At 41.6% G+C, this 21,020-nt stretch overlaps 1 protein-coding gene across 1 annotated transcript in view; it reads right to left on the bottom strand.

Moving 5' to 3' along the window:
• Positions 1 to 20,628, bottom strand: part of LOC101845413 (formin-binding protein 4) — a gene marked incomplete at its 5' end in the record, with an annotated part of 37,760 nt that extends 17,132 nt beyond the window's left edge. The window contains 7 exon segments of the mRNA XM_005103838.3: positions 477 to 672; positions 1,887 to 2,235; positions 2,734 to 2,837; positions 3,354 to 3,458; positions 4,137 to 4,169; positions 5,048 to 5,146; positions 20,597 to 20,628. Coding sequence (XP_005103895.1) covers positions 477 to 672; positions 1,887 to 2,235; positions 2,734 to 2,837; positions 3,354 to 3,458; positions 4,137 to 4,169; positions 5,048 to 5,114 — 854 coding nt within the window.
• Between the last annotated feature and the right edge of the window lie 392 nt (positions 20,629 to 21,020).

The following is a 21,020-nucleotide window of genomic DNA, read 5'->3' on the forward strand; positions in this document are numbered from 1 at the left end:
TCAAAATGACCTTTTTGAGTCTAGCAGAGTGTTTGTCGACCTGCATATGTAAAGAGAAATCCACAATGAAATAAAAATAGTCATTCAGAGCAGGAGAAAGCAAGACACACAGACACAAACAACAAAGGAGGGAAAGAAAAGAAGTAGAACCCATCAGTGACCATCTGAATGCCTTAAACACCTGCCTTCAAAATGACCGTCTAGTAGGGTGTCAAATTATGGTCGCTTTTATGGACAAGCGGGCCAACCCAGATTTTGGGGGGTTTCCAGAAATCTTGACCCACACCAAAAGTGGGAATTACCCTACCGTAGGAGAAGTTTGGTGTCATTGGGGTGTATATTTATTTGGTTATAGCGAAAACTCTTTTTGTCTTTTGTTTTCTCAAAACAACATTTTTTGGGATAGCCCCCTTGTGCTTCAAAGCGACCAAATCTACTATTACCATACACCCAAAGACTTTCCAAGAGACACAGACCTGGCCTGCTTTTCCTTGAGTCTCTGCAGCTGCTCGGCGCTGTACTTGGCGATGCGCTCCTGGTACTCTCGCTGCAGCAGGAGGAACTGGGTGTACTCCGTGGGGATCTCCCAGGTCACCTCGTTGGTCACCGTGTTCCAGTAGTAGTAATACTGAGAGGTCTCGTCTTGCACCATCTGCCAGAGGCTCACTGGTTCTGTGCAGGACATGGGCGTGAAAAACAAACTCAAATTAAGTAAGTGATTTTAGGTAATTTCTGTTTTAGTAAGAGTTTTACGGCACTTACAACATAATAAGGTCACATAAGTGCCGAAGAATAGAGGTATTACAAGAGAATAACAAATGCAAAAAAGGAGGAAAGATCAGGACAATAGATGTTTGGTAGGAAAGAAGGAGCAAACCACATTAGAGCACCCGCCAACCAACCACAAGGTAATTTCAACATGAATAAGTCAGACAAATGCTAAAGATTTGAGGTGTTACTAAAGAGGACAATACAAAAGAAAACAAGAAAGAGATAAAGACGATAGATGTCTGATTGGAAAGAAGCAGCAGCATGTGCAAACTACCCTTACTTAGTTTTCACAGAATTACTGACACCATCCAGTCACAGAATTGTAGTCCCCCCTAATGGGTGGAGTTTTTTTTAACCCCTCCCCCCAGTCACTACCTCACCAGCTCCCAGAACAGATCACCAATCCCTTTAGTTTTTAAAATCTTATAGTTTTAGTAGAGTGCGCTCGCAACTGCATAAGGTCATATGAGCGCGCGGGACACACGTAATATTTTTAGGTGGAAGGAAATTTTGAATTTTGCCCGAGTGGAGGTCGAAGCCTACTCTTATCGATTTTAGACCACAAAGGGATCTTTAACGAGCGCAACTTGCACACGGGTCCTCCGAGATTTTTCGCCCTTGTCCGAGAAGGCAAGGTGTAGATCTTTCCTATCAGAAGATCAGGGGTGTGGCAGAAAGACAGCAGTAAGAAGGAGACAAGGAGTAGCAGTAAGAAGGAGACAAGGAGTAGCAGTAAAAAGGCTGCAGAAACAGTCAGGAGCCCAGAGGAGGGGGCAAAGGAGGTGAGGGGGTGGGGGCAGAAGACAGAAAAGTGCAAGAGAGCAGGAAAGGAGGTGAGGGGGTAGGGGCAGAAGACAGAAAAGTGCAAGAGAGCAGGAAAGAAGGTGAGGGGGTAGGGGCAGAAGACAGAACAGTGCTAGAGAGCAGGAAAGGAGGTGAAAGGGGACAATTTTAGAGAAGAAAGTTTTTCTGTCACTACCCGGTTTTGAACCCGGGACCTTTGAAAAAGAGGCCAACACCTTAACCTCTAGGCCATGAGAGTCCCCAGAGCAAACTTGATTGGGGGGCGAGTTGGAGGAAGAGGAGAGAGAAAGACTTGACAGACATGAACATACCTTCTGGAATCTCTTCCTCATTCAACTCCCCTTCCTGGTCACCAGCCAACTTGTCCTCAATCTTGCCAGACTCCGCGGTTGCCTCGGCAACGTCTCTCGACGGGCTGCTCACAAACTCCGGCTCTCCTTTCACAAACATAGAGTACCCCTTGGACGGGTTGGCTTTTCTTGTGGCTGAGATCGTGCTGGTTTCCTCCTTTGGAGGTGGAGTTGCTTCCCTCTCCTCGTGGCTCTTCTCCATCTCCTGGAAAGCCTTCAGTTCCCAGGTTTTTTCGCTACTGGTTCCTGTACTGATGGGGGCAGGCTGAGGTAGGGAGCCTTCCTCTGGCATCGGGATGGCTTCAATTTCCTGAGAAATGACAAAAAACATTCATAAGAACAAAGTTAGCTGAGATGTAGTTTGCCGCATGTCAACAGCTAAAAACTCATTAAGACAACATAACCACTACTCAGATGGCTTACATGACCACTTTATGTCAACCATGCTGCCAAAGAGATATTGATAGAAACACTAAGACAGAGATAGAGAAGGTGGAGAAGTAGAGAAAGTCCATTAACGACCCAGATTGATAAGAGACAAAGAAGAAAGAACTCCATAAAATATACAACATCAATTATCAAAGAAAGATTCCAAATGTAGACTGAATCTGCTGTGTCAGCGGTCACATTACAACCACCACAATTTGAACATAATTCCCTCCAATCAAGAGTTCAGTTCATTTTGAAAAACAGAAAAGAAAAATAACAAACGGGAACAACAGACCAAAAACAACAACAAAACAAAAAAACAAAAAACAACCCACACCCAAAAGAAGCACCTTCCATGTACTGATACAGTATGACTTACGGAGAGGAAGTTTCTCAGTTCATCGTCCATGTCCCCACCAGGTGGCGCTTCTTCCCCGACCGTCTGACCCTGATCTGTGTCTGGACCATCTTCTGGGGTCGGGCCTGATAACAAACAAGAAAACTGAGTACAGTGTGGAATGCTACAGTAATGCGGACACTAATTGTAACTTCATACATCACATTTAAAGGAAAAAATGAAGAGAAAAAAATAATTGACTATTGCAACTTCATACATCACATTTACAGGAAGAATGATAAAGTCACTGGTGTTTATAAAGTAAAGGTTCAACTCTTCATCGTGCATATATGGAAAAATGAAAGTTTGATACCCTTGCAGGGAAGACAATTTATTAAGTATCTCCATATCTCTCCTGGGATGTATCCCACACAGCCCATATTGATTTCATGGTCATCTTTCATAGTTTTGAGTTTAAAATATCTCTCTCAGCGTGTCTGTACATGTGCTTGTTGCACTCCCCCCATCCCCCTCCCCCTCTGAACGTAAGACTGTTTTTGTCTAATCTCTTCTTTTTCTCTCTGTGAACGTACGTGTGTTTGCCTCTCCTCTTCTCACTCTCTCACTGTGAATACATTGCCTCATCTCTCTCACTCACTAACCTGGAGAGACAGTCCTCTCTGTGCTGGCAGCTGCCTGGTTGTCATCACTTTCATCAGAGTCAGAATCTGCATAGTCACCGACTAACCTTGGGGGTTCAGCTTTTCCTTCAAAAACAAAAAATACCGGTACCTCTTTCATTCTAAGACATAAATGCAAAGTTCACTTCAGCATAAAGAACCGTATAACTTTAAAATTTTCATCACAAAAAGAGGGGGAAAAGTTTTCTGGGGACTATTCAGGGGGGAAAAAAGGGAAATCAAATGTAAAAAATATACTATACATCAAACGTTTCTAATTTACTATATTAAAACATTTTTGTCTCAATAGTTAACACAGAATACAGAATGGTGAACACTTAAAATTACCTTTTCCCTCTACAAAATCAATGTTGGCTCTGACAAAAATAAACATTCGACACAAATATTTCAAATAGTGAAGAAATGAGGAAGGCATCTGGGGAATTGTAGAAAGAGAAGGGGAGGGGGAGGAGGAGAGAAAGAGGGGGAGGAGGAGGAGGAGGAGGAGGAGAGAAAGAGTCCCCACATTACAGTCACAAAGCAGAAATTGGAAATTTAAAAAAACAAACACCCATACCCAGATCAAGTCAAATGAACTTCTTTTTCATATCATTAAAGGACAATGGTTAACCTATTTTTCACCTTAAAGCTAAGATATAAAAACAAAGAAACTGGAAACGTGTTGCACGCTTTTCTTGAACAAGAACAATTCCTAGTCGATAATGTAATAAAATAAGTGTATCTAAGGTCATCTATGTCGCATACCTGAATGAAGTCCTTTGCTGTATCCATACCGGTCTGAAAATACCAAGGAAGAAATTATGAGCACGATAAACTTTGGACACACATAAAGAAAAAAAATATGCTAATTCAGTAAAACCATTTGTGAGGCAGCGTGATGGAATCAGGCTCTCGTCAATTTTGGGGTATGTAGAGTTATTTGTATCTTCTTAAAGCTCGTTCACTTGTCTTTATTTGGATGAAAAAAATATCCAATTATCTTGAATACAAGTCGAGATATTTGCAAAAGAAGGAGAAGAGGGTCACCTGTTTTCAGAGGTAAAATTAGTGAGAAAATGGCCGCCAAAGATTAGTTGTTTCCTTTGCTAAAGAGTCCGTGGTAACTGAAAATTGACATTTTTTTGTGCCTTTATTCAAAGTTTTTAAGAAAACCTACACAGAAATTAGTTCTATAATGGGCATGAAAGGTGTTGAGCCAATAAAACAAAAGTCTGATAAAAATTCACAAACCAGCGGAAAAATGCAAGTTTCTTCACTTTGATTATTCTGATGAGAGCCTGATTCCACCACGCTGTCTCACATTTAAGCATGCATCACAAAAGTCATCTTTTACTCGCTCGTTCTTTTGCTGATGTTTAGCACCCTACTAGGCTAGACAAGGTCATGCTGGTAACTCTGAAGATAGCTCAACTGGTCCTGCAACAGGCAACTTTGCAGATCGAAAATATTTAAAGAAAGACATGAAAAACACGTTTATGCATACGTTTTTAGAAACTCTAATAAAACCATCCTTGAACTTTAACCCTGCAGTCCACTTCATGATGAATTTCACACCACATCTGCCAGCACTTATGACTGCAGCAACAGACACACAATGTGGAACAACCCAAACCCTTTTAACAAAACAAAAATTCAAAACTTGCAGGTCAACTTACGTAACTTGCTGGTGTTGCTGCCGTCCAACTGCACAATTTGTCGTCGTTTGCCCCCTCTTCTAGACATTACGCAGAAGAACTGCTTTGCTTAGAACATATCTGTAGATGTATTTCACCAAAAAGGGAATCATATATTATAACCCATAAAAACTGTTCATAATAGTTATGACAAGCTAAACAGGTCTGCCCATATTTCATGAGTGGTTGGGAAGGAGTTGGGACAGAAAGAGAGTAGGATCAGAGCTTATGTATTTACTATCTAAAATAACAACTGAAAGGCATATAAAATAGAATTAATACAAAATATATTACGATGGCTTTGCAACAGAAACTCTTACCCAACTTGAACTTTTTCGTACACACAACAATCTACACGGGAGATTTGGTAAAGTAAAAATAACCAAAATAAAAATGAATAAATTCAGCAATACCCTTCATCAAATAATACAAACAGGCATGTACAGATGTGTCTGCTCTTTATACTTTATTAACTTCTAGGCCAGAATCTACAGTACAACCACTGTCACTACTACATGTATCAGTCGATACACCATAACTAAAACTTCCTAATCCCCAACCCCCAGGTCTACTGTCTACTGATTCTAACTAGGGTCAGCTGTTGCTGTTTTCAAATCCCTTTAGCTGCGAGCATTTCGCTCTTCGCAGCGCAATGCCTCCCTCAAGTAGCCACATGTCCTTGTCATCTGGTCAAAGCCAGAGTAGAGCAGGCTTTGTAAGTCTGTAGGTGTGTGTAGGAGCCTGCATCGAAGAACTGCCAGGTTTGGGCAATGAAAGAAAAGATGTTCAACGGTCTCCTCGTGTTAGTCACAGTGTCTGCAATGGGGTTCCCACATAGGGGTTAATTCTGTTTAAGTGCTTGTTGGTGTGTAAGTGTCCTGCGGGCTCTGACGATCAAAGTCTGATCAGCTCTACATAAGAGATTCGAAGGGTATTTGGGTGGGGTTGGGTTTGTCCATGTACCCGAAGAGAGATCTTCCTGTTTCTGCATTGGCCCATCTGTTTTAACTAGTGTTAGCTAAAACAAAGCCATTTAAAACAGAAGGGGATTATCAAGAGTCAAAAAGTCAACTCCAAATAGACTCTTCAATCTTTAGTAATATATAATATGTCATGTCATTTGGAACACTCGCTTCCTCCTTAAGAGTCACTAGAGTCCCTGTAACTGTAACTTAGGCCAACTGAAAGATATGAATCTATCACTTGGCCTATGCCTGTCATACCTAATATATGGCTCTCTATGGCAGTTTGCTATGGAGTCATGCATATGGTGGAAGGAGGAAATTTTCAAGTGAGTTATCGTGAATGAAGTTGTCGCATGTGATAAAATATTAGGAAGGAGTTCCGAAGAGGGCCGCCGACCAACAACACCTAATCCTAATCAATTCTTGTATACAGGATGAAAACAGATTTTGAAAAAAAAAGCCAGAAAATATATGGCGCGCGCACTGACTGAAATATAAGAATACAGTGAGACTAAATTATATTTGTTTCTTTCCCTCTATTACAACAAATAATCTCTATTTAGTATACGGTATATATAATATGGATTGTTTATAGTAGACTTGTTAAAAGCTGGCGCCCAAATGGCAAGTCGGCCGCAAAAACCCGAAGATTTACATCCGTGTGTATAGATCTTGATCTAGTTTGCTCTGTGGACCATGTCACAGTTCAGTAAGTGCCAGCCCTTTGCGGAACTCGTCCCAATATTTAGAGCTAGAAACAGAGACAGTTCAAACAGCTTATTTAACACTTTGCAGTTGCACAGCCAGCAGTACAAAAAACCTGTCCCCGTCGTTTTATCTGTCATTGTGGTTTGTCGCGGCCGCAAATTTCGCAGCTCTCTGCAAACTACCGCAAATTTTTCCAAAAACATAGTTTTCAGAAATATTTTCCTTCTTTTGAGCCGTTCTCGAACTCAAAATTCATATTAGGCCCTTTGAAATCTGCCAGATTTGTTTCCCTTCATTCTGAAATTCATTCGCAGTCTAGATCTCTATTCTAATCCTATTTATGCTACAGTGGAGTCCACTTATAACGAGTCCTGAAACAACGAGAAGTCTGTTATAAAGACTCTATTCTAAAACCCCGTTTTTTCTCCTTCTTTATCTTGTAAATAAAATACTGCTATTGCGCCATCAGACCGTCAAGCGAGTCGGTTTTAATGCACAGCGCACAGACCAATTAAGCATTATTATAAAACCTTGCCAGTTGAGAAAGTTGTCGGTGATCCAGCGAAATTAAGAATGGGAGAGCCCACGCGAACCAACAATGAAGGCCGGAGCGAATGAATGGGGAATAAGTGGCATGCGCAGACAAGCAGAATGCATCGCGTGATAGGCCAGCCCAGTCTAGATTATCTAGGCATACCCGTGCCTCTCACTTGTCTGGTGAGGGATGGAGAAGTAGAAGTCACAATGCTGTGATAGATGGAGTGAATGTGTGACGTGCGCAAGCAGACGCAACGCACCACAGTGTGTGGTGGGGTGGGGGACAACACAGCGGGCGAGTTAGCCTAGAGCCAGACCCCCTTCTTTCTGATCGCCAACGCCTAGCTGTCAACATTGCTAGTGCTAGAGAAAGAAACCTTATTCGATTTTTGATCAAGTAAGACCTAGAGATCATGTTGAACAAATCATCATCAAGGGAAATACAAAAAGGAATAAACAGAGCGCCAAACTCATAGATTAGGCCTACTTTACCATTTTCCTTGAATTTATTATTGGATTCCTTGTAACGAGAATCCTGCTATAACGGACATTTCGCACCGGTCCCCTCCCTCTCGTTATAACAGGATTCCACTGTACTATTTTTTACCACTGACACTGGTACACTGTTGCAGTGTTAATCGTAGCAACCGTAGATTATAATTATATACAATCTTCTTTTTTCTGAGAGAAGACGACACCTCAATGAAGAAAATTTGAAAGCATTAGTGTTCCTATATATTACAATAACTTCATTGCTTGTGAATCTTGGATGTAAATTTGATTGCATTTTCATTTTCAGAATAATTTTTTAAAAGCATGACTTGCCTTGCCCTGCCTATGTGTCATCCCTGACTTTCAGAGGTCGTTGTAGCCTACCGTGAGTTTCCAACCAGTTCAGTCTTGTGATCTGAGCATGCATTGCCAAGCTGTTACCCATCCCGGCTTTTCCATCATCAGTCTGTAACTTACATTGTCTGCCTCTAGCTCTCTTCCCTTTCATCTGATCAATGAGAATTGTCCTTGGTAGTGAGTCATGGCGCATGGTGTGCACCAAGTCTGTCAGTTTTACTGATTTTAGTTTTGGTACCATAGCACTTCTCTTTGACTTTAAGTTTTTGCATCATAGCATAGCTTCATTTGTGATTTTGTCTTTCCAGCTGATTCTCCCTTGTCTGCGAAAGATCCACATTTCCGGAGCCTCAATCTTGATGACTAAATTTTTGTGCATTGTCCAAGTTTCCTCGCCACAGGAGGACACGATTGGAATGGTGTAGCAGTTCACCAGCCTTAGTTTCAGTTCCATTGTGATGTTTCTTGATAAACTATAATATGTGAAAAGATGATGTATAGCTTTCTAATATTCTTTTAATTTAAAAAAGTATGAATTTTCATAATAACCCCAAAACTGCCAATCTTTTTCAGTGTGTCTGTTTCATGGGGTAAGCAGCAATTGTCTGTATGGATTCTAAATGCAAATTTCGGCGTATTTGGCAATTTTGGGGGGCAATTTTTGGCATTTTGGGGACGCAAATTTTCGGGTTGCAATAAATTGCAAATTACCACGTGGACAGTTTTAGGCAAGAAAAATTGTGAAATTATGCAACTGAGCCCAAAAATTTTTAATTATGCGATTCTGTTAATTTTAACAAAGAATGATAGAGGAAAATAATCAGAAATCATGCAAAAAATGATCCCATTTTGCTAAATTATGCGGGGTGCATAAAACCACGGTGACAAAAATACCCCATCTGGTCACCCGGCCAGGAGAGTGACTACAATGGACTTGTTGGACCTAGCGCAGAACTGCGCCCGGTGATCGGAATGGATAATTTTAAGTCGCATTTTTGCGCCAAGTGAGCGCAAAGTGTTAATAAAGAAATGTTGAATACATACATGAAACTACAGCGAGCACCAAGCACTAGTACACCTCTGTGATTGGCCCAAATATAGATCTATAACGTATTTCCGCCATCTATTTTTGTCGTCTTCCGGGGCTTCCCTCGCCAGTTGACAAGATCTCACCGAGGCGGGCCCGCTTTGCCGCTTAGACTTAGTGTGCGATGGGCTACGTTATTTGGGCGATAACATAAAGAACGCCGAAACTTAAGCAGCTGAAGACCGACGTGGACAAGCGCCAGTAGGTGTCTGCTCGACTCCACATAGAGGGCGCCTAAAGCCTAGATCTAGATATAAGAAAAAAATTACTCCACAACACAGCTGGTATTTATGAAACATTTATTTGGAGATTTAAAAAAAACTCGAAATTCCTAAAATATTGCTTAAAATGTAATTCTGCTCATTGACCACCTGTCTACCGTGAAGCACCAGCCCTGAAATGGCCATTTAAAATTGTCACCTGTCCAGTCGGGTGACGTCACGCAAACTGCTCAACCCAAGTTGGCAAAGGCGAGACAGCATTGAGAGTTCGCGATCTCAGTGCTTTCTTGTCGCATCTCCATTTTTAACAAGTCTCCCGGAACATTTATCGTGTGGAAAAATATAACCTTTCACATCTAGGCCTAGATTTACATAAAGTAAAGGCGGGAGCTTGGGTTTTCTGATCAGGGAAAGAAATGAAAATTTTAAAAAAATGAAGGTCTCGATCTAGACCCACCCATCCAGAGTTCATCCAGTTTCACACAGTCCGCATCGCATTCCCACCCACCCTATGGCCTTCTCAGTATTGCTGCTAACCCTCACCCATCCTCTCCGCAATGGAGCACATTATATTAGTACTAGGAGGCACACTAGATAGCTATAAAATGCATTGTGAATGGAGGATGGGCCTTGTGCTTCGCATGAGAATGAGATGGAGAGAAAAGAGAAAAATTCTTCATTTTTGAGGCCGCTAATTGCTTTTATTTGGTTATCGCAACCTTGTTGAAAGCGACTTTGGTCTCGTTGGAGCTGACATACATTTCCAAAGAGGTCTATAGAAGAAAAAATCGGGGATTAAGGATTGCCTCGTCGGAGCCGACTTCTCGTTGAATGTGACCGTTGAATGCGACACCCACTGTATTGGCTTTCATCACTTAGATTCTAGCTATTTTTTTAATGAGCATATCGTTGTTTGACAAAGTTAATAAAACAGCAACAACATGAAATTCTCTGCATAAGTACCACAAACTAAACCAGAAGCAATCATGTCAATGGAACAATAGATTTATTAATAAAAAACAAAAAAAACAAAACACATACATAAATGGAAACAGTGCACTCTCATTACTCTCAAGCTATTGGTCTGGAATGCATTCACTGCACCAAAACTAGAGCTTCTCTATTTATTAAGAGCTAAGTGAAGCAGCATTGGTACAGCTTTTGTGCCACCAGCCATCACAGAGTTCACACTGTAACCAGAGTTCTCCACCCCCCCCTTCTGGTGACAGTCCTTGCAAAGATCAGATCTAACCTCCATGATTCACTCATCATCATCTTCATCATCTGCTCTTGTCATTTCTACAAACATCTGCGGCTCCATCTTTGAATCTTTGTCTTCACTGCTGCTACTCTCCTTTCTGGCTCGACATGCTTTCGCCATCTCTTTCCTTTAATAATAATAATAAACGACATTTGTATAGCACTCAACCCCAATTATAAAGTACACAGGCTCTGAGTGCTTTACAATACAGTACAACAGTAACATAAAACATTGTGTTCTGACAAAAAGAAAACCATTCCAAATATTAATCTTATTAATTTAAAAGCAGAAACGACTTCAGCAGACATTTGAATGAATCAAAAGATTTGATCTCTCTTAAAGTACTTGGTAAAGCATTTCAGATCTTGAGGCCTTGGTATTCAAATGCCCTTTCACCCATTGTTTTAAGTTTCATAGAGGGTAAAATAAATTTCATTTTTCAGCTGATCACCTTAAACTGCGAGTAGGAATGTACAGTCTTAACAAATTTGATATAAGATGGCGCATTATCACTCAAACATTAGTGACATAAGGTGGCCAACTTGTAAACAATTCTTTTCTTAACAGGAAGCCAATGCAATGTGTCCGTAAAAGAGGTTTAGCAGAGTCTCGCTTTCTTTTCCGTAAAACTAAACGTGCAGCATTGTTTTGGACAGTTTGAAGTCTTTTAACTTTCTCCAGTGCTATTCCTGATAACAAGGAGTTACAATAATTGAATGTTTATAAAATTAAGCTTAGGCAGGACTCATCAAAATGAAGAAAACAAACCATTCCTTTCTGAGGGTAGCCGTATTGTTGTTGTTGTTGTTGCTGTTTTCGCTGGGGTTTTTTCTTTCTTTTTTTTTCTTTTGTTGCTGCTTTGGTGTAAGGGTGACAATAAAACAAAATGTGTCAGTGTCAGACAAGGAGGACCGAGTGCTATGGTAAAACAAACACATGGGTCGCCACCACTCGGAGAATGAGCGATGCTTCAGTCACAAGTTCATGTTGACGTCCATTGTTATTTTGTTACAGATTGGGTAAACAGTGACCACTCATTTCACTTACGATTTGTGCATTAGTTCTGGGCGGGGCTTATGGGTTATGAGGGATCACACGCTTATCTCACCAACAGCTGAAAATTTGTTACCTATTGGTTAACAGTGGGAGGGACCTACGCAACATGATCGGTTGGAGGGACTACCTAACAACAACGAAAGGTGATTGGATTATATGACGGCTCGCCTACGTCAGAGGCCAATGCATGATTTATGACAAAATGCAATGGAGTCACTAAGGTGGCCGTCTGAGACAGGTGTCATTGTTTGGCATGATAGGCGTTGTGTATTAAAATATGGTGTCCGCGGCCGCCTTGGACAGGTGCCCGTTTTTTACACAGTTAAATTGTACAGAAAAAACGCAAGTGGGGGAATGGACAGTGGCCATCAGATACAGGGCAGGTTCAATTGTAGGCCTACTCAGTATTGATCAGATGAAGTATTTTACTAATTTGTCTATATACATGCAGCTGATCAGTTTTGATTCATCTCTTCTCTCTTTTGTTGTTTTCTTTTCTCCTCTTCGGCCTTCTTTTGTTCTCTTGCCAACATTTCCAATTCTCTCATTCTTTTCATAATTTCTTTCTCCTCCTCTATTTTCGCTTATTCTCTTCTCGCATGGTCTTCTTTGCTAGTTTCGCTTCCTCCTCTTTTTGCTTACTCTCAAGTTTTCTTTTTATTGCCCCACTTAAATCCTCACTCCTACTACTACTGATAAAGTCTGGGATCGTTGGAGTCAGTTTCTTTCCCTTTTTCTTTGTGCCGTTGAATTTAGGTATCTGCAAAATATCATGGGCAGTCAGTCGTGCTTTGATGGGAGTCTGCTCTGGTAGAGTTGAGGTTGCTGGAGTGAAGGCATTCACTATCTTCACAACACGCTCTTGGAAGATGTTGAAAGAATCGTCCGAAGGGGCCGTTTCTGTGCCTTCCAGGACAGAGAAGAATCTAATGAATTTCTTCCTAAGAAGATCATCATATAAAAAGATTCCAAATTCTTTGATTGCTTCCAACTGCTGTACAGTAAGCGTCAGTAAGTCAGAACTGGGATCTGAAGAACCAGATGGGGTGGGCAGAGGCAGTGATTCCCCAGCCACGGAACTTGCAAAAGAGGAGGCTGGAGTTGCTACATCTTCAGGCAAGGAAGTGGCAGAAGGGGAGCTCGGGGGCACTGGTTCCTCTGGCAGGGAAGTGGCAGAAGGGGAGTCTAGGGGCTCTAGTTTCTCTGGCAGGGAAGTGGCAGAAGGGAAGTCTAGGGGCTCTAGTTTCTCTGGCAGGGAAGTGGCAGAAGGGAAGTCTAGGGGCTCTAGTTTCTCCGGCAGGGAAGTGGCAGAAGGGAAGTCTAGGGGCTCTGGTTTCTCTGGCAGGGAAGTGGCAGAAGGGGAGCCTAGGGGCTCTGGTTCCTCTGGCAGGAAAGGTGCTTGGGCTGTGCGGAAGACAGCACATGGTGCCAGCTTTCCAGAGTTGAGGACCCTGTTTGGATCAAAGGGGACAATGCCTGCAGCCCTGAAGCTTTCGGCGGCAATTTCAGGTGTTGCTGATTTGTCCCAGATAGGTTTCAAAACACTGGCGAAGTTATCAAGGTTCACAGCGTTGCCACAGTTGTCAATGTGGTGACGAGTTGCTTGAGCCCATGCAGGTTTTATTGAGCGAAAAAAGGCTTGGTCGAGGGGCTGTATTAGATGGCTGGCATGGGCTACAAAGGAGTACAGGATTATGCCGTTCTCCTGGCAAAGAATTGATGTCTCAATTAAGGAGGTGTGGGACGTGTGCCCATCAACCAGAAGAAGCAAGGGCTTCTTCACATGCTTTGTATTGGGTATGAAGGAATCTTGCAGCCAAGTAAAGAATATGGCTGCCGTCATCCAGCCATTATCGGAGGCCTGTATGACAGCTCCGGGAAAACCATTGGCTAAGTCCTTCTGTGGCAGTCGCTTGTATGGGTAGACCATCACAGGAGGAAGGTAGTGGCCGATGGCACTCATGCATGCCAGAACTGTCACCTAGATTTGGAGGTGGGGAAAAAGGGTGGGGTGGAGAGTGGTGGGTGGTATGTAACACATAAATTTATAAGATGTAACAGTAACAGTACAATTATTTGAAACAAATTATTTTCAGGATTTGGATGAGACAGCTGCGACTCATACAAAGTACTTTAGAATACAATTTAACAAGCTGCCAGATGATTTGCAGACCTCAAAAGTTGAAGAAGTTAAATAGCACACAAACCATTTAATGCTATTATGATTTATTATATTTCAGACACTATGAAGACCATTGGTCTGTTTAGAAAAATCTGAATATTAGTAGTATTTTTAAACTTGTTTTACATACATTTGTTATTTTCTTATAGCTCCTATACAACAGAGATTTTTATTAATGTTGTCCTATTATTCTTTACTCTGACGTGGTGTGAGACAGCGTGCCACAGCGCGCTCATGACCTTATGCAGTTGCGAGCGCCGTAAAACTTTACTAATCTATGTCGTTTAAGTGGGGGTTTTGGTTACTGAGTGTTTATTGTTTTTTAAGTTTTCTTTTTTATCGAACAATTTTTACTTCACCTGAGTCTTCTTGTTCGACGTCACATTATAGACACGCTTGCTGCCCTTCAATGCTGTAACCTTCCTGACTTTAACGTCAAAGGCAAAGCCGCTCTCATCAGCATTGTAAATGCGGCTTCCATCCTCGAGAAGAGAAGGATCCATGGCCACGATATATTCCCTCAGCTCCTTGAACCATTTTGATATGGCCTGGGGTGTCACTGTTGCCTGTTTCTTCCCAAGGCCCACGATCGACTTCACGGTGAGCTCAGGATGTCTCTCAAACAGCCGGTACACCCAGGTCACAGATGGCATGTTGACGTTCTTGTTGTCTTTCTCTGGTGGCCGTCGCAAATCAATGATAGCTTGGGCAGTTCTCCTGATATCAACAGTCGTCAGCACGAGTCCACATTTGGCCCTGTCTAACAAGTGCTTTACAAGTTCGTCCTCTTCTTCAGGTAAAAGAAGGGACACCTTTTTTCTAGGTGCCACAGGTGTCTTGCCCACTATTTTGTCATTCAACGTAGAGAATGGAATTTCAAAAGTCTTAGCAGCCTGTCTTTGAGTCATTTGACCTGTCTTGACACTTTCAATTGCCTTGGCAATCACCTTTGGATCATGAACTTTTTTCTTTCTTTTGCGCATATTTTCCTCCTTTTCGCCAGTCTTTCTTGGTCGTCCCATGATTTTGTTCAGATCTTTGTTTCTGGAATGAACACATGAGTGACTTTTCTTTAGTGATTCATTATCTTTTTATCACTACTACCATTATCATCAGTGTCACTTCAGAAATCTTCCATCACTAATCATCTCGATTGATATTCAAATTTGGCCTTTTCAGGATTACTGGCATATAAGCTCTAATTTCGGTTTATTTAAACAATGCACAAAATAATAATTCTTTATCATTTGACCATTTACATTTTAAGATGTTACGTGCCCGAAGGATGAGAACGCATTTTTTTTAACAATCCGGGCACACACCCCCCCCCCCCCCCCCCCCCTTCTAGGGCAAAAATCTGTACGCCCTGAAAAAGCCCTGTTTTGTTTCGGGCATAACCTCGTTTCTACAAAGTTTTGAATAACGAGAGTTACATCCCCGTATTGTATGTCCACTTGCCGGTGCGACCATGTCTATCTTTAGGCTGCTTGTCACAGCATGCGCATGTGGTAGCTAAAACAAAGACGTGGTGTGTAGTGTGTTGCGCGCGAACGACAAAGTCAGTCTGTCTCTCTGCGGTTCTTGTGTACAGTCTACACACGATGGCTTTGAGGAAGTTGACTACGGACCAGTAGTGCAGTGCGATTTTGAGGACACAAAAAATCATCTAAGCTTCGAAGCGTGAGCTCACTATTCATGATTTTCGAATCCTCCGTCGAATGTTTTTTTCTAATATATGATAAGCATAAACCCAGACCTAAGTTCTGCTATTCTACATTTGCTAGCTATTCACAGCGCCATTGAACGGTTTTTTCTTAAATATGATAAGCCCAGACCTAACTTCCGTAATTCAAAGCGCCGCCGAATCATATTTTCTTAGGGCGAAAAACATAGAGAATGCTGATTTCGGAGACTGACTCAGTAAGCGCTGATAGGTACAAAAATTCCCTTATGATTTCCAACTTGCCCTACATAGAGCTGGCAGACTGCAGGCGGCTTTGAGCTCGGGTCGGCGTTCTCGGCTTTATCTGAATTCAAACTACATGCTAATTACGCCGAAAAGCTGGGAAGGGCGTCTCGCAGTCAACACGCGACCTCAATGCTTTCTTATCGTATCTCCATTTATTAACAGTGAAAATGTGACTTCTTCTTAAGCTCACTTTTCGTTGTGAACTGCTTTCACTGATATTAAAAAATGGAGATGCGATAAGAAAGCACTGAGTTCGCAAACTCATGCCGTCAGCCGGTCGCCAACTCGGGTTGAGCGGTTTGCGTGACGTCACCTGACAGGACAGGTGACAATTTTAAATGGCCATTTCAGAGCTAGTGCTTCATAATAGACAAAAACTAATTACATTTTTTAAATCAGCGTCGTCAAATTAGGGTGGCAACAGAGCAGAATTACATTTTAAGCAACATTTTAGGAATTCTGAGTTTTTTAAATCCCCTAATAAATGCTTCATAAATACCAGCAGTGTTGTGGAGTAATTTTTTTTCTTATATCTAGATCTAGGCTTTAGGCGCCCTCTATGTGGAGTCAAGCAGACACATACTGGTGCCTGTCAACTTCGATCTTCAGCCGCTTAAGTTTCAGCGTACATTATGTTATCGCCCTTATACATGATAAGCCCAGATCTAGCTTCCGCTACTCACAGCGCCGTTGAATAGTTTTTTCTTATATAAGATTAGCCCAGATCTAACTTTCGCAATTCGAAACATCACCGAATCATATTTTCTTATATTTATGTGATAAGCCCAGATCTAACTTCCGCAATTCAAAGCTCGGTCGAAGCACATTTTCTTATATGTGATAAACCCAGATCTAACTTCCGGTATTCACAGCGCCGTCGAATAGTTTTTCTTACATAAGATCCGCCCAGATCTAACTTCTGCAATTCGAAGCTCGGTCGAACCGTATTTTCTTATATATGTGATAAGCCCAGATCTAACTTCCGGTATTCTCAGCGCCGTTGAATAGTTTTTTTCTTATAAAATATACGCCCAGATCTAACTTCCGCAATTCGAATCGCCGTCGAATCGTTTTTTCTTATATGTGATAAGCCCAGATCTAACTTCTGCAATTCGGAGCGCCGTCGAACGCTAGTCACCGAGCGTGCGTGTGTTGTTGTCGCATGCGCGCAGACAGTGCAACGTGTTGACATCACGTCACCGTTCATAGCGCGTCGAATTTCGAGTAGGGTTAGGGGAGCTCATTCATTGCAACAGCTAACTTCATGGAAAAAACATTCGCTGCGTTTCACGAGTCAAGTGCCCTTGCTTGAGCTGTCCATAGTGTGACGAGTGAATATTGAATAGTAAGAGATATTCTCTAAAGGCATGTTTTATAACTCTTGTAGGCTCCTCTTATCACTCTGTCTTGTAACCATCAAATAAAGAGTATTTCTGTATATTTATCTTAATGATTTTGGATATAATGTACTCCAATTTTTCTATGTTTTAGAAAAATGAGACAAAAATCCAGTATCTGTTAAAAAAAAATCACACGGCATTCGAATGGCTCTGCCACACTTCGAATAGCTGTGAATAGCGCAAAAATCATGAATGTCGAATAGTTAAGTTGAATGGGCACAGCTCTACTGATAAGGCTATTGCTGAAATTTATCGGGATGCAGACAGAGGTGATGAAGATTTCAATTCATCTGATGAAAGTGTTTTTGACAATCTCCAAGATGACAGCGATCAGGAATACAACAATGGAGAAGCAGAAGGAGAAGACAGAAGCGATGCTGGTTCTGACTCAGGCCCAGGCTCAGACGACATAGAAGGTACAGCTGTCTATAGTATTTTGCAGTTTTAGAATTAGAAATTATGGGTTTTGAGAATATTATTATTTACAAACGCAAAAGTTAATGACTTGTCCATTGGATTTGACGATAGATCTGGATTCTAGATCTCTGCATTCTCCATGAGTCCAGTTTTTGTCTCGTAGTAAAGCACTCTTGCAATGGTCTAAGCATTATTCCTATTATAACCCTGTGATTGATGTGCATTGCTAGTTTTCCTATGTTCTGGCTCACGGAAATAAACATAAAAACTACATGAACAGACCAGACAACATAGGTTAATATAAAGAAAAGTATCAGTGTTCAAGTGGGCCTGCCCGCCTGGGGAAAAAAAAATCGGGGGGGGGGGGGGGGCATGCCGACCTGTGTTAACCCATATTTTAATATTTTAGTTACGTTTGAAATTTTCTTGAAAGTAATTCATTTGCGATGGTTTTAGTGGTTTTATGTGTGATCTGCAGCAAACAATATTGCAGCTTGACCCCCGAAGAAGTGCATCTGTGAGCGGGAGTGAAAGTAAAAATCTACCTATGTTGGCAGCGTGACTAAATAATTGCAAAGCTTTCTTTGATGACTTTAGACAAGAGTTGGGTTGGGCTTGCAAAATCAGCGTCCGCGAGTAACGAACTACTCGCTGGCACTATCCGCAAACGAGCCGCCCGCTTGTGAAGAGTACTTTGCTACTCGCTACACATCGGATAGAGACAACAGTTCGTTTAGCGAGCGAGCGGACGGGCGGACCGAGAGACTCCATGCATTTGAGCGGGCGGACGGACAGATGGGGTGCGACTCCTTCCATTGCACAAGTTACTACAGTCCTTGCCGGCTTTAAGCACGCCAGCATAAAAGCACATTTCGGACTCAAGCACGCTAAACGGCTCTTATCAAATTTTTGTTGTATAAACTACACGCCTTTAAGCACAGTAACTTCGGCTTCAGGCACGCTTCATTTACAAGACAGTCAATACTTTCATGATGACCTATCGACGATCAAACAGTCTACACCACAGCAGCGGAGTGTGTTAAGAGAAACACAAAGAACGCAAGTGATGGAGACACACACTCACACGAGCGGAGAGGAAGGCAGAGAGATGCACACAGCCGCACGCATGGACATAGGATCTAGCCTAGGGCAATTGTAGGTCACATACATTTGCCGAGGGAGCGACAGGAAAATGGCTGGTCTTGGTGTGAAGCCGCTTTGGACAAGGGGGTAGTGGTACATGCATACGTAACATTTATGATAAACAACTACTACTCAACACAGAAAGTTCAAATTTGAGCACACTAGAGGAAAGATATCTTACCTTCTTGGCGTCGAAGACGAATATCAAGCCGGTGTACCCGATATGAAAGTGTTTCCGACACCAAAAGTACAGGTTGATTTATGTGTGTACGAACTTCGACTTCAACATATCATTAGTTTGCCCTATTTTCTGATTGGTTGCCAAGTTGCATTTACATAGGTCCAGAAATAGCGCAGAACGAGCTCGAGAACGTTAGTCACTAATGTTCCGACCCGGTCCAAAAATTCACCCGCAAGCGGGGACCAAATTTTCTCTGCGCGCGGGAGCTCGAACAGAATTGCTAAGCTATATATATCTATATAGCCATTCAAACAAGCAGCCCATGTCATATAGTATAGCCACTGTCGAAATTTTCTTAGCACACGGGTGGACTTTTGGCAGTGAAGGCTGAAGGGTTAATATAAGATTATAATAAAGCTTCCGCTTTCTTCATCAACAACCAATGTGTAGCCTACTCTTTCGGTGGAAGATCGTCATGTTGTTTTACTCACCTGATGCCTGATGAACGAAAAAGCTGTCTTAATTAATCTTTTTAGCAAAATGCTGCCTTCACTGTTGTGTCAACTGAAGAAAGAGAAGTTGCTTCCGGTTTGTGTGCAACTCTTTTGGGGTAGGATTTAAAAACAAAATTTCTAATTATTTTTATTCGCTCCAGTGCCCGAAAACGAAAAACGAAACCTGCTGCTCGAACCGGTAATATTACTCTATATTTGGGCCAATCATACTCTATCACAGGTGTGCTAGGTAGTGTAGGAGTGTAGGCCCCAAGATCTAGCCTAGATCCTTTTCTAGACTAGACTTCTATAGAGGTACTCGCTGTACTAGATCTAGATCTAGCGGGTGATCTTGTAGTACCGTTCGTTAAAGTCCACGATCCATTTTTGTTTACATCCAGAGCCAGAGAAGAAATCCAGTTCAGAAGTCTTCTTGGTGATCAAATAGGCAACACAAAGAACAGGGATGCAACCTAACTACAAAACATCAAATCAAAGTAAAATTCAGGGGGGCATGCCCTCCATATTTTTTATTGGGTCAGGGGGCCAAGCCCCCTATAAACCCCCCTACTCTTGACTTTAAGTTAAACTTTAAGGAACGAAACTACAACTAACAAAATCACCGATCTAGTCAGTGTAGACTCTGTCTGTAGACTAGTACTAGATTCTAGATCTAGATCTAGTAGTACTACTAGATCTAGTACTAGTAGTGTCTGTAGACTGTAGCTACTGTAGTTTCAATAATTAGATCTAGTAGTTGAACACAGTATTAAAAGTAGCTTTCACAGATTAGTACTAATAATAAATTATAAAGTTATAAAGCAGAGGCAGTGGAGAGAGGCAGGGGATTATTATTGAATTAGACCCTGCTCTGCCTGACTGATCCTCTCTTTAGACTTTAGAGACGTTGTGAGTGAGGAGAGCTTCCTTACTTTGACGAGATGCACCAAAAGTACTGTTCTACTTCTCAACGAAAATCCAAAGGCTGAGCTGTTTCTCAACCTTTGTGGAACCGTCTTATCTCTATTCATAAAAGCATAAAATATAGCAGCAATACTCACATAATACGTCAATGCCCCTTCCTTTTTGTCAGCTAGAATCTAGATCTCTACGTCTTTTCGCGTCAACACTCGTCGCTCGTTTATCGTTATGCTTTTTTCCTCTTCGACGATTCCAATGTATCGATGCTGTTAAATTAATGTCAGGGATGGATTATTTTCTGTAACACAAATTGTTATTTCTGTTTGCACCACAGAATTCTACACTAAGTGTAGAATTCTGTGGTTTGCACCGAATAGGAATAGACACTAAAAAGATTCGAAGAAAATAAAAGCTAATTAATTTTTTTTAAACGTTTATTTCGATTAGGTTTTTTTTTTCTTTTTTCCCTTCATATTATTATGATTGGACAAGCTGTAAATGAAGTTAAAAAATAATTTGAAATGTATCACGATATTATTGCCCCTACGAAGACCTGACCACGAG

The sequence above is a fragment of the Aplysia californica genome, unplaced genomic scaffold (genome assembly GCF_000002075.1).
Source record: "Aplysia californica isolate F4 #8 unplaced genomic scaffold, AplCal3.0 scaffold00392, whole genome shotgun sequence".
NCBI lineage: Eukaryota > Metazoa > Mollusca > Gastropoda > Aplysiida > Aplysiidae > Aplysia > Aplysia californica.